General features: G+C 44.3%; 1 protein-coding gene across 1 annotated transcript in view; it reads right to left on the reverse strand.

Moving 5' to 3' along the window:
- pkd1b (polycystic kidney disease 1b) overlaps positions 1-12,590 on the reverse strand; it is a gene marked incomplete at both ends in the record, with an annotated part of 30,491 nt that overhangs the window by 4,379 nt on the left and 13,522 nt on the right. The window contains 18 exons of the mRNA XM_083994889.1: positions 438-592; positions 683-880; positions 976-1,178; positions 1,713-1,927; positions 2,021-2,132; positions 2,301-2,715; positions 2,818-2,961; positions 3,177-3,300; positions 4,128-4,338; positions 4,977-5,117; positions 5,295-5,462; positions 5,601-5,796; positions 5,936-6,191; positions 6,272-6,425; positions 7,165-7,869; positions 7,985-8,129; positions 8,933-9,070; positions 9,234-9,384. Coding sequence (XP_083851015.1) covers positions 438-592; positions 683-880; positions 976-1,178; positions 1,713-1,927; positions 2,021-2,132; positions 2,301-2,715; positions 2,818-2,961; positions 3,177-3,300; positions 4,128-4,338; positions 4,977-5,117; positions 5,295-5,462; positions 5,601-5,796; positions 5,936-6,191; positions 6,272-6,425; positions 7,165-7,869; positions 7,985-8,129; positions 8,933-9,070; positions 9,234-9,384 — 3,831 coding nt within the window. The remainder of the gene's footprint in view (positions 1-437; positions 593-682; positions 881-975; positions 1,179-1,712; positions 1,928-2,020; positions 2,133-2,300; positions 2,716-2,817; positions 2,962-3,176; positions 3,301-4,127; positions 4,339-4,976; positions 5,118-5,294; positions 5,463-5,600; positions 5,797-5,935; positions 6,192-6,271; positions 6,426-7,164; positions 7,870-7,984; positions 8,130-8,932; positions 9,071-9,233; positions 9,385-12,590) is intronic.

Here is a 12,590-nt window from a genome sequence, read left to right on the forward strand (position 1 = left end):
CATCCAACAATCATTTCAACAAAAGACAAAAGCGAGGTAGGTGAACATGTGACAGGTTTGATTTTGATTATGTGTAGAACTTCATGGTAGCTTTGGAAAAGACACACTGAGTGAAAGAGTGAAAGTGTGGTTCTTCGTGCTTTTTAATCTTCAACCTTTATTGACACAATAACAGGATGCAGAGCAACTGCTGTCACTGATGTTGGACAATGAAAGTCATGTGCGTGGCTGACAGAGGCGATCTTTGTCAAAGCCTGTCCTCTTATTACAATGACAGGCTTTGAAAAATGATGACATGCTTTGACAAAGATAGTCTCTGTCAGTCAGGTCTTGTGGAACAAGCTATACTTTAGGTTTTCTCCCCAAAACATGAAGTGCTCGGTTGCATTTGGTATGATATAGTGTTTTGACAGCATGAAGCTGAGCGTTGTCCTTACTCTCTGAGTGAGGTGAGGTTGGGGACCCCCAAGGGTGCTGTGTGAAGATGGTATCTGACAGAGGAGTGCAGCAGTCTACCCTGCCTCCGCTCAACGCTATCCTGGTAGTTCACCATCAGCACCAGCAGCAGAAATAAGAGCTGGCACACGCAGTGCTACAGAAAGGACAGATTAAAGAGATTAAGAACGTTAGATGCTTCTGGAGAAAATTACCATTAAACTTTGAAATTAGTTTTTAATCTCACCCTCATCAGTGATCGCAGGGCTTGGGCTTTGCGCGCCTCCTCTTTAGCCTGCAGCAGGCCGTAGCCACATGGTGGGCGAACCTTCCCGCAATGCTCTCCGAACGCCCTCACCACCGTGGTCTCCTGAGCCAGCTGGTCCTCCACCTCTGGATCTACAGGCCTCCACAGCGCTGTGCAGAGAAACGCCTGCACGCACACCTGGGGAAGGGAAAAGAGTCGGAGATGCAAATCCAAAGGAGGTATTCGCTGATGATCAAAGAAGCCAGTTAATTAGATGACATGTTTGAACTCACCTTGAGAGGCTCCAGCAGCAGAGCAGACGTGAGGAAGGCCGAGAGAGCCGATACCAGCCACATCAGGACGACGGGCCTGGGGAAGGAGCTGCCGTAGAGCCCCACCACGAGCAGGCAGGCTCCCAGCAGGGCGGCCACCAGGGGGTAAATCACTCCCAGTGCACAGGGAGGGAGCCGCCAGCTGGGCTGCCCCCGGGCAACACCTGGTGGGGGGGGTGAGCAACAGATATCTCAAACACAATGTAGGAGCAGATCATGAGATGTGAAAAAACACATACAAAAGGGGAAAAATATTAACTACAAGATGGAATAGGTAAAAGTAGTGTGAATATTGTGACATAATAAATACAAAGGCCTTTAGCGACAGTAAGGGATGAGAAAGCTACAAGAAAAATCTGGAATCTCTCTTGGCTATTTCTGTGTGTGTCATCATGGATGATTTGAAGGAAATAAGCGTCAGCCTCCAACTCGTGTGTGTGTGTGTGAGCGTTGTTGGTTCATATCTCATAGGATTCCTGGATAACAGCAGGATGCAGTTGGGAAATGTTTTGATTGCGCTGGTATGTTTGATAATGTTTGTTGTGTTTATCTCTCTCTTGCATTTCTGTTCTCTTCTCTGCTCTGACATAATAAATAGTGCTTAATTAACCGATGTTTTAAAATCTGTTCAAATGTACACAACTGGAACATTAACAGATGGGGTAAATGAGCTGTCGGGTTAGGTCTGTTTCTGGTACCTATGCGTGTGGTGGAGGAGGAGCGTGTGGAGTCAGGGGAGGGGCTGGGCAGGAAGGTGCTGGCCACAGAGTCCACAGACTGCACAGAGGGACACTTGTAGAGTCCCTCCCCGTACAGGGAGGAACAGGACTGTGGGTCTGGCATGTGGCTCTCTGCTCCATACAGGGACTTATCCTCACTCTGATCTGACCAGCTGCTGCAGGAGGTGCTTTGCCTAAAAAGGACAAAATCACACAGCGATACTGAAAGTTCAGTGGAACACACAGAAGTGCATGAAATTGCATCTGCGTGCAGAAACAATCCTTACGCGGCCGAGTACGAGGACATGGTTCGAGGGGAATCCCGGCCGCTGTCCGAGTTGCTGTTGGTCGTGCCCCCCGTGTCCTCTGCTGCTGCTATAGACATTAGCAGATCCTCCTCTGGCACCAGCAACATAAACACATCAATCAGATTGATGCACTATACTGAATAACTCGCAAACTTTCACGAGAAGTTGGACACATTTTCATTTTTGCTTTGAAGAAACACAGACAATGATTGCTGAAAAAAGTGCACGATTAATAAACTTTACTTTAACAGTTTCTCACCTGACAGAGTTAGAAATGTTGTCAAATTATAGTTGTGATTTTGGACTGGCTTCTGGTCTGGTGCAGTAGGGGAGGAATTGAAGTCTGAAATTTGTTTTGAAAGGTGATATTTGCAAGGTGAAGGGACAAGAGTGGTGGGGCAGTCAGAGGAGGAGGGTGAGGCCAGGTGCAGCTGCATCAACGCCTTTTTCCTCCTCAGCTGGCGAGCTGGGCCCAGAGTAGGTGAAGCCCTGGAGAGGCCGTTGGCTAGGGTCGTCGTGGTGGGACATAAGTCCACTGGTAGATTGAGGAGGCTGTCACAGGACGGCCACGCTGCTACACACTTGTCTTGACATGCTACGTCTGTCTGAGGCGCCAAGCCAGAGGCGGCCCAGAAGTCCAGGATACTGGAGTTGAACGCCTTGCTCTCCAGCAACTAGAAACAATAGAAAACATAATGTGATTCTAAGACGTGAGACGGGTGCAGAATAATAACTCTGTGAAGTGTCCATATGTGTGAGTGTGTGTGTGCTCTCACAGATGAAGGACTGTCTCGGACGTGGCTGGAGGAGTCTGGCAGAGACAGGAAGGAAGGCCCGGAGAGCTCCGATTGGCCGAGGTAGACGTCCATCTCCACGGAATGACAAACGGGAGAAGGAGGTACTGACATGTCAACGGTTACCTAGGTTACACAGATGTTCATAAATGAGAAACGGTCACTTGTAGTGTTTCCATACTCGGATAAGACTGTTTGACAAACACAGCATGGTCACACGACCGACGCAACACCGTGTGACCTCTTATCAGCAACAACACACAAGTCCAAATGAATGTATCGCTTTTTCAGCAATAGAATGCATCACAAAAATACTTCAGCTTCAGGTTGTGTGGACTCACCTTACTGTGAGATTTTCTGAACAGGAAACAGAGGAAACACTGGAGGGGAAACACCACGACTGCAAAAATCACGCCCAGAGCAACCGTCTCACCGCTCACCAGCAGCTGGGCCGACACCGGTCCACTGGTAGGAAAAGGACATGAATCATTTTCATCCTGTCAACTCAGTAGAATATTACTGCTTCACTTAAACGTCATGCCATGTAACCATTCAGTTGTATAAATATTGAAATATTTAAAGGGATAGTTCAACATTTTGGCAAATTGGCCCATTGCCATAATCCCTATTATATTAATATTATATAGTCTAGGTTCGTTACCTTTAATTGTCGGTGCAAGCTATTTTTAGAACAGTGGAGCAGAGCCGCAAGCTGCTCAGAGCTATGCTACGGAGGCTAATGGAATTTCTTGGTTTCCCTCATCAAACTCATCAAATACACAATCCAACAACTCCAAAACTCTCTCGTGGACGAGCTGTAACCTCATGCAAAACTGCTGATGCATGTTCAGGCATGTTCAGGGGCGTTTTTTTTTAGCAAGTTTGCCTTGAAAATGACTCTCTGTCTCGTAACGTTCCGTTATTATCTCATAGTGTGGTGAATGTGCAGGTCACAACTTGTCCACAAGAGCATTTTGGAGTTGTTGGATTGTGTATTTGATGATTTTGATGAAAGAAACCAAGAAATCCCATTGACCCCCGCTCTGAGCAGCTCTCTGCTCCGCCGTTCCAAAAATAGCTTGCACCAGCAATTAAAGGTAACGAACCTACTCCTAAAACTATAGGGATTATGGCAATGGGCCAATTTTCCAAAGTGTTGAACTATCCCTTTAATGTAATTGTGAATGAGATATAAAGAGCACAAAACATTTTAATGCAACAGTTCTGTCAGTTGCATTCTTTGCAGTAAGTTGCAGTAATTGCTGTCACAGGTGGATTTTGACCCATCTCACCTGTTCCCCTTGGATCCCACAGCCCCATACCACAGAGCCCCCAGGGCCAGGTAGAGGTGCAGTATGAGGGCGCTGCAGGTAACCCTCTGACCCCTGGTGAAACAGCTGTGAGTGGGGCGCTCCCACAGCGACAGCCACAGGTGGCGTTCCATCAACCCAAACATCAGCTGAGAGGTGAGGACCCGATGAAACTGAGTCAGCTCCTCTGGACCTGCAGCAGGTAAATGGGACAGATTGGAAAATGTTGAAAACAGATCTTTCAGACAGGCTGATCATTTGTATTTAGAGCAAAGTGGATTGTGATTTTGTTGGTTGTGTGGGACAATAGAGGAATTTTAAATGTGGTGGAAATGAGAGTCTGGTCCAACATGTAGAAAAAGTTTTGCTTGATTCCTCTGTAACATCACTTTTTTTTTTAAACAAACTAAAGTTACAGCATCATAGCTGTCTGTATCTGTCACTCAGACTAGTTTCAGATTTTGATCCAGAGTCATATGGATAATTAAAAAAAACAGTTTATCCTTGACTGCAAGTAGACATTATTAGTGCCAGATTTGAAGGGATTTTCCTGAGGAGTTTGAGGATATTGCATTCACAAGGCCAAAATAATGTTTTGTCAAGTCACTGTGACCTTGACTGCATGAAAATCTAATCAGCCCATCTGTGAGGAATGAATGTTTGCAGCTACTTAGAAGAAATTCCATCAATGCGTAACTGAGGCACGGAGTCATAATAAAAAGTTGACATCCACTGACAATAAATGACTTTATCTCATATCCCCATCTTGAAACGTAATCTGGAGAATATGATGAGATTATATTTATTTTTGCAGTGTTTTCACAGTCTTACATGAGGCCAGAACTTCCTTCTCCACAGTCTCATTCTTCTGATTCTCCACAGAGAGCCAGTCCTCCAGCACAAAGAAGAACATGTGATCAGTCTGTGGGTCCCACACCACCACATGCTGAACGTACCAGGATGGGTCCAGACCTACATTTACATACAGTTACACATGGTCATTCATCTACAGTAGGACAATGCTGTCATCAAGTGAATGTCGAATACTTGATATTTTCTTGATTCCAGAGGAAATCATTTTATAATACATTCATCTGTGTGAAGGAAAGATACAGTACCAAATAACATCATAAGGATAAGGACGTGTACCTGTGTTGTCATGCCAGATGCGAATTTTCCAAATTTCTCCCAGGTTGTGATCTGTCTCCAGATGAAACTGGTCCAGGCTGCCACGCTGGAAAGCTCCGTCCCTCTGCAGATGGCGGGAGCCGCTTTTGTTCACGCCATATAAACTGATGCCAACGTGCGCTGTGGTGCCTGGTCACACCAAAATGTTAAAACCATTTCAACAGTTAGATATGTCTTTTATACAGACACTAAAAATGCACTCATGACTTATGTTTTTGTCTTCACTTTTTATTTCCACATCTGTGACTTGTCCTTGTCTGACCCCACCTGCTCCTCGTCTCCAGCCGGTCTTGACCAGAACTCTGTAGTGGTACAATCCCGGTCGGCCACACAGAGGCACCTGGCTCAGTCTCAAACTGTCCAAATGATCCAGTTTATGGGCGATAAGCCCCAGCAGCAGGTGAATCAGAACCAGAACAGCACACACAATCCCCACCACTATGTTACCTACAGGGCCACCTGACTGGAGAGATAAGACATGGATGGAGGGAAATGAGAGAAAGAAGCTGTCAATGAGTTTCCTCTTCCGAAACTTTGTGGATTAGATGGATTAGATGTCGGATGTTTAATTGCACAAAAAAAGGCTCGGTGTTCTCACATACCGGAGGCAGCAGAACAACAGCCCCAGGATGAACAAACAAGCTGGCCCCAAACATGGTGAGATGCTGGGTGAGGCAGCGCGCTGTGTGGAGTGTGCTGCCCTCCAGTGGCTTCAGACCCTCACTGCTCCACCGCCCCTCCCTCACACTGTAGTACTGGCACAGTGAGCTGAACGCACACACTGACACGTTGACAGGGCCGCCGTCGAGCAGGGATGAGGTCAGGTTGACAGAGAGATGCCTGTCTGTCCCATGCAACCTGTTGTGGGAGAAACTGTCATCATACTTCTTTATTCATCAGAAATGTTGACAGAGGTAAGGAAATGATTGGTGACTCACAGCGGTGACAGAAAGATGGTTTCCTCTGAGGAGGTGGCCGGAGCAGAGAGAGTGAGAGCCCAGTCTCTCTCAAGGGAACTGGAGGATGCATTAGTCCCTGGCACTGCAGAGCTCACTTCTATCTTGACATGTCCCAAACTCACTGGAGTAGCTCCTACAAATGTAAAATGCAATTTGAAAACAGCTTTTTTTATACATAAATCATGCAAAGGTTCACAGATATTCAGTAAGTTGAATGAATAATTATGTAGATGCTGTGTGATCAACCTTAACAGTCATACAGTAGCCTCTCATCACTTAACAAATGAGTTTGGACACAACGACTTCCCAGAATTATAAATGTCACTGCTGCTCATTCATTGAGACATAGTGTGGATTAATGTTGCCATATTTAAGACAGGGTTGAAATAGTGCACCACACTGATAATTTCAAACTTTTTTCCAATTACATTTAATCAAAAAGAAGATAAAAGAAACTAGTCTGATTCCTTACACACAATGATATAAATATTTAAAGCCACTACATGCAACTAGTCACTAAGTGGTTTGATGCTGGGCTTGTAGTGTAGGCTAGTTTAAATAAATGAGATTGATAATTATGGTTGGATTGAACCAAAACAGTAAAGCTGCAGGATTGACTTTGTGTTTGACACCTTCATGTTACACATGAGATTTTGATCCAGTATATAAATGAAAAAGGTTGGTGCAGCTTTAAATTCCCCATGTACATATTTGAAAAAAGCAAACTAAACACATAGCCTAGGCATGATTACACATATCTTAAATAAACAAGTATGTATGCCTTTTAATATTTCAATCAGCAGAAGGTGTAAAGTAAAAATAAACTTTAGTAAAGTTTAAGCTCTTCGATCCACAGGGGGAAAATACTGTACCTGGAGCGAGGCTGAAGTTGAAGGAGATGTATAAACCTGCATTTTCATCCAATCCATCCACAGCCTTCACTGTAAAGTTCAAGTGTCCTTGGGTGGGCAGTGTCACAGTCAGACATGTCCCATTCCTGTTTTCATCTGCTCTCCAATCTCCACCCTCATCACCTTGTCCCACAAGGTATTTGTTGGGCAGAGAGACCTGTATGGCCTGTTCAAGGTCCAGATCCTTGATATGTATGGGCTCACCCTGGGGAGTGGTGAGCTCCATGGCAACCAAAGAGGTAGAAATTGGAGGGTCAGCTGCAATCAGCGTCGGGCTGGACACGAGTGCTCCATCCATACCAAACAGTACCTGCACCACCTCAGACCTCTGTCTCTTCAGGTGAGCAATAAGGGGGTTGGGGATATTAAACTGACATATGTGAGACCGGTTCGCAGCGTTGCTTGATGAAGCCTGAAAGGGGGTGTTCTGCTGACTGCAGAGGAGGTCAGAGGGGTCTCCTTGGAAACCCACCGTATTGACATAAGGAGCAGAGAGCAAAAGGGGTTCTTCACCATCAACACGTGAACGCATCAGGGAGCGCATTAGAGCTCCTGCGTGAGCGAGCGCTGACAGGACGATAGTAGAAGCTGACTGTGCAGTGTGTGTGTGGGCTGGGGGAGAACCGGAGGCATTGGCTGATTCAGAAACAGCAGCCAAGGTGAAACCTGGAAACACAGACAAAAGAACAGTAATCACCTACTCTGTAATGTGATTTCATAGTCAGATTTGAACCATTTCCTGTGTGGGCTGGTGGTGGTGGTAGTTGATGAGATTGAGCACCTATGACTTTAAGGATGTTCCTTCCTGTTTCAAGAGTTGATACAACACCAGGATGCATCTGTTTCTCTATCACATGGATCATCCTGCCCACGGCCTCCAGAATCTTCTGCTGGCAGTCTGAACACACCAACTCATTGGGAACTGCCTGAGAAAAAAAGAAAAGAAAACAATTCAACTCAAGTATCTGTGAATTACTTGAAATAGGGCAAATGGGGGAAATTAAGCTCTGGTGTGAAATGACTTCCTGGTGAGTTTCCCAGTGAGAATGTTCTCAGCGAAGAAGGAGCTGGTTAAAGCTGGATTTATAAATGATGCATTAAGGTTTAATGGGAGTCCATAAGAGGCCATAAGGACTTTCAGAACAGCTTTTGTTTGATAGTAGTCAGATTTCACAATACAACCACTGTAATGCTAGACCCATTTTGTGCTTCATTGTGTTCATTCAATACGTTTACATCGACTTCCACTGCAGGTTCTACAACTACCACATACTGTAGCCTCTCTCTTGAAGCAAAATGTTGACATTTTAATGTCTAATGAACAAGTTACTTGCACTTCCACATTTAATTTGCACGATAAAGTAAGTTTAAGAACAATTCACAGTTTTACAATGAATAATATGCTTTACTACTGCGCGCCAGTTAACCACCAGAGACTCTAGAAAGTTACAGTCCCTGACCAAAGTAGTCCAACAGTTACCCTACTGTAAAATGCTTAATTTAATTGTCATTTTTATAATAAGCTTTTGAGCAGAACTTAACAAAGCAAATAAAACCTATAACACAGGCTTTAAAGGCACTGGTAGGTTTAGACAGAGCCAGGATTGCTGTATCTCGCTGTTTAGCCAGTCATTGTCCTCAACTAAGATTACTGGCTGCTGGCTGTAGTGTCATATTATCAGACAGATATAGATGTGGTGTCAACTTTATCATCTAAAGTCTCACTTACAGTGGACTGTGCCAGTGCAGAGCTGATCTGACCAACATCCAGCAAAGACGACATGGGGAGAGAGGCCAGGGCTTGGGACACATTCCCACGGATCTCTCTCCTGTCCACGAGGTCTCCATCCGTCCCTTCAGACTGCATCTGTCGACAGGGCTGAAACTCATTAATCTGTAATTTTAGAAAGTGCATATCTCACATCTATGAATCTCACAGTGTAGATGAGAAAATCAAATCTAGTTAAATATAATCAGTCTAAGTATCATTTTCTGCCCTGCAATATGAAAATACAACACTGACACACTACCTGGTTGAGCTGGCTGGTGAGGGCAATGGAATAAGGGATGATCTCCTGAGGGTTGCCATGTTGGACTAAAGCCCACAGCTCCGTCTGGCTCTTGCTTCTCAGCCACTCACTGGCAACTTTTGTCCTTGCAGGACTTTCAATTGTCAGTGTTCTGAGGAGTGGAAGTATCACGTTTAGCAACAGCTGAGCAGAGACAGTGTGCATGATGTGTACTGTCCTCAAATTACTGTATAACTTTTCATCAAATCAAATCAAATCAAATCAATCTTTATTTATAGAGCACCTTTCATACATGGGAATGCAACACAAAGTGCTTTACACACAGAAAAATAGAAACAGAAAACAAATTACAAGTAAAAACCCCTCCCTCCCACACCCCATACTGCACACACACACACACACACACACACACCTACACACCTACACACCTACACACACACACACACACACACACTCTCTCTCTCACTACTGACACTAGGGAGACATGGCATGACACTGAGGATTGAGGAAGCGCTATCTTTGGGGCCGTCCACACTGGGAGGAGTGGCAGGCCGTGCCACAGGGGGCACCAGCGCCCAGGCCCCCCGACCCCGACAGACCACAGCCAGCGGAGCCGAAGGGACCCAGGGACAGCGCCCCCAGCAGCAGCCCAGACACACCTCCCAGCGAGGAAGACCCCCCTGAGGAAACACTGGAGTTAAAGCTAAAAACTAAAAACATAAGATAGGATAAAAACATTGAAAAAATTAGTTAATAGAATAAACAGTTTAAAAAGATAAAAATATGTAAGATAATAAATAAAATAAATAAAACAAGTAAAATTATTTAAGGTTAATAACATCTTTAAAAGCAAGATAGAAGCAGAAAAATAAGATAGAACCATAAGAAGAATTTAAGATCTAGTTAAAAGCCTGACTAAAAAGGTGTGTTTTTAACCTTCCCTTAAAAATATCAACAGTCTCTGCGGTCCTGAGGCTCTCCGGCAGGCTATTCCACAGGTGGGGGCCATAATAGCTAAATGCCGCCTCACCATGGGTTTTGGTTCTGGGTTTTGGTATGGATAAAAGGCCGGTGCCGGAGGACCTCAGGGTCCGCGAGGGTTGATATGGTAAAAGCAGGTCAGATAAATAAGAGGGCGCAAGGCCGTTAAGACATTTAAAAACTATTAAAAGAACCTTAAAATCGATCCTGAAGCGTACGGGGAGCCAATGCAGCGACTCTAAAACTGGCGTAATATGCTCCCGCCCTCTGGTCCTTGTCAGCACTCGTGCGGCTGAGTTTTGTAATAATTGGAGATTAAAAATACTCTTTTTGGGAAGACCAGAGAGCAGGGCATTGCAATAATCTAATCGACAGGTGATAAAAGCATGCATCAGCACCTCCGTACTGGCCTGAGAGAGAAACGGGCGGACTCTGGCTATGTTTTTAAGATGATAAAAACCTATTTTTGTCATATTTTTGATATGTGGAAGAAAATTCAGCTCAGAGTCAAAAATCACGCCCAGATTTTTTACTGACTGTGTTGGTTTAAGATCCTGTAGTTTTGGTAAAAGTTTCTCTCTCTGGCCTTCAGGACCAATGACTAAAACCTCAGTTTTGTCCTGGTTGAGCTGTAGGAAATTCACTGCCATCCATGACTTGATGTCTAAAATGCAGTTAAAAAGGGCATCAATTGGCCCTGTGTCATCAGGAGACACGGCGATGTACAGTTGCGTATCGTCAGCATAACTATGGAAGCTGATGCCGTGCCTCCTGATGACGTCCCCAAGGGGCAGCATGTACAGATTAAAAAGAAGAGGACCTAAAATTGACCCTTGGGGAACCCCACATCCAATTTCATGGATTTCCGAGGAACATGTATCCATACTTACATAAAAGCATCGGTCTGTGAGATAAGAACAAAACCAGTTAAAAACAGTACCAGAGAGGCCCACCAGGTGTCTAAGCCTATTTAATAAAATGTGATGGTCTACTGTATCAAAAGCGGCGCTTAGATCCAGTAGAACCAACACTGTGAGCTTTTTATTATCTAAATTCCACCTGATGTCGTTTAAAATCTTTAAAAGTGCTGTCTCGGTACTGTGGTATTTCCTAAAACCAGACTGATGCTTTTCTGAAATGTTCTTTCTGTTTAAAAAGTCATTAACTTGGTTAAAAACCAGTTTTTCTAAAACTTTACTTAAAAATGGTAAGTTGGATACAGGTCGGTAGTTATTAAGAACACTAGGATCTAAATTGCTCTTCTTCAGAAGGGGCTTCACCACCGCCGTTTTAAAGGCGGTGGGGAAGACACCCGTCTGAAGAGAGCAATTCATGATGTTTAAAAACTGTTCCTCGAAGAATCCATAAAACGATTTTAAGAGTGATGTGGGAATGGGATCTAAAAGGCAGGTTGTTGGGTTTACTTGGGAGAAAACTCGACCAAGCGTCCTTGCATCAACCAGGGCAAAACTCTCCAGTGTTTCCTCAGGCAAGGACAACAGTTCAGTGTCAACAGATAAAACTTGATGGGATAAAAGGCAGGATCTGATGTCCTTGATTTTGGTTCTGAAGTGGTCTGCAAAGTTCTCACAAAGATCGTCTGTTGGTGTCTTAAAAACGTTATTAGAATTAGCACCTGTTAAAACATTAAAAGTGGAGAAGAGGAACCGGGGGTTGTTTTTATTAATGGTGATGAGTTGTGAGAAATGGGAAATTCGTGCCTTTTTGACTGCATTATTGTAAGTTTTGAGTTGTTGACATAAAATCTCGTAATGAATTGCCAGTTTACTTTTCCTCCATCTTCTCTCGGCACTCCTGCATTTTCTTTTCAGGTCACTGATTTCATTGTTTTTTCTCCACGGGGGTGTTGGTTTTCTTTTTACTGTTTTAGTTAAAAGTGGAGCTACTGAGTCCAGAGTTGACTTCAGTCTACTGTTAAAATTATCAACAATAAAATCACAAGGTGCAGGTAAAATTTCAGCAGGAGTGCTCTGTAAAATCTCCATAAAATTTGCAGCCACTTCAGAAGTAAGATAGCGCCTCCTCACTGTTCTCACTGGGGCCTCCTCTCGGTTAAAACTGGTGATGCTAAAAAACACACAGTAATGGTCAGACACAGCCAGGTCGACAACAGAGGACACACCGATGGACAGGCCATGGGTTATGACCAGGTCCAGGGTGTGTCCTCTGTTGTGAGTTGGCTGTGCGACGTGCTGCTTAAAATCAAGACAACTTAAAAGATTTAAAAACTCTCTGGATATTGGATCCGAGGTGTCGTCAACGTGTAAATTAAAATCACCAGTTATTAAAATCCTGCTAAAAGAGGTGTGAATAATAGATAAAAGCTCTGAAAATTCACTGATAAAAGAGCTCGAG

Source organism: Trachurus trachurus, assembly GCF_905171665.1.
Source record: "Trachurus trachurus genome assembly, chromosome: 19".
Taxonomy (NCBI): domain Eukaryota; kingdom Metazoa; phylum Chordata; class Actinopteri; order Carangiformes; family Carangidae; genus Trachurus; species Trachurus trachurus.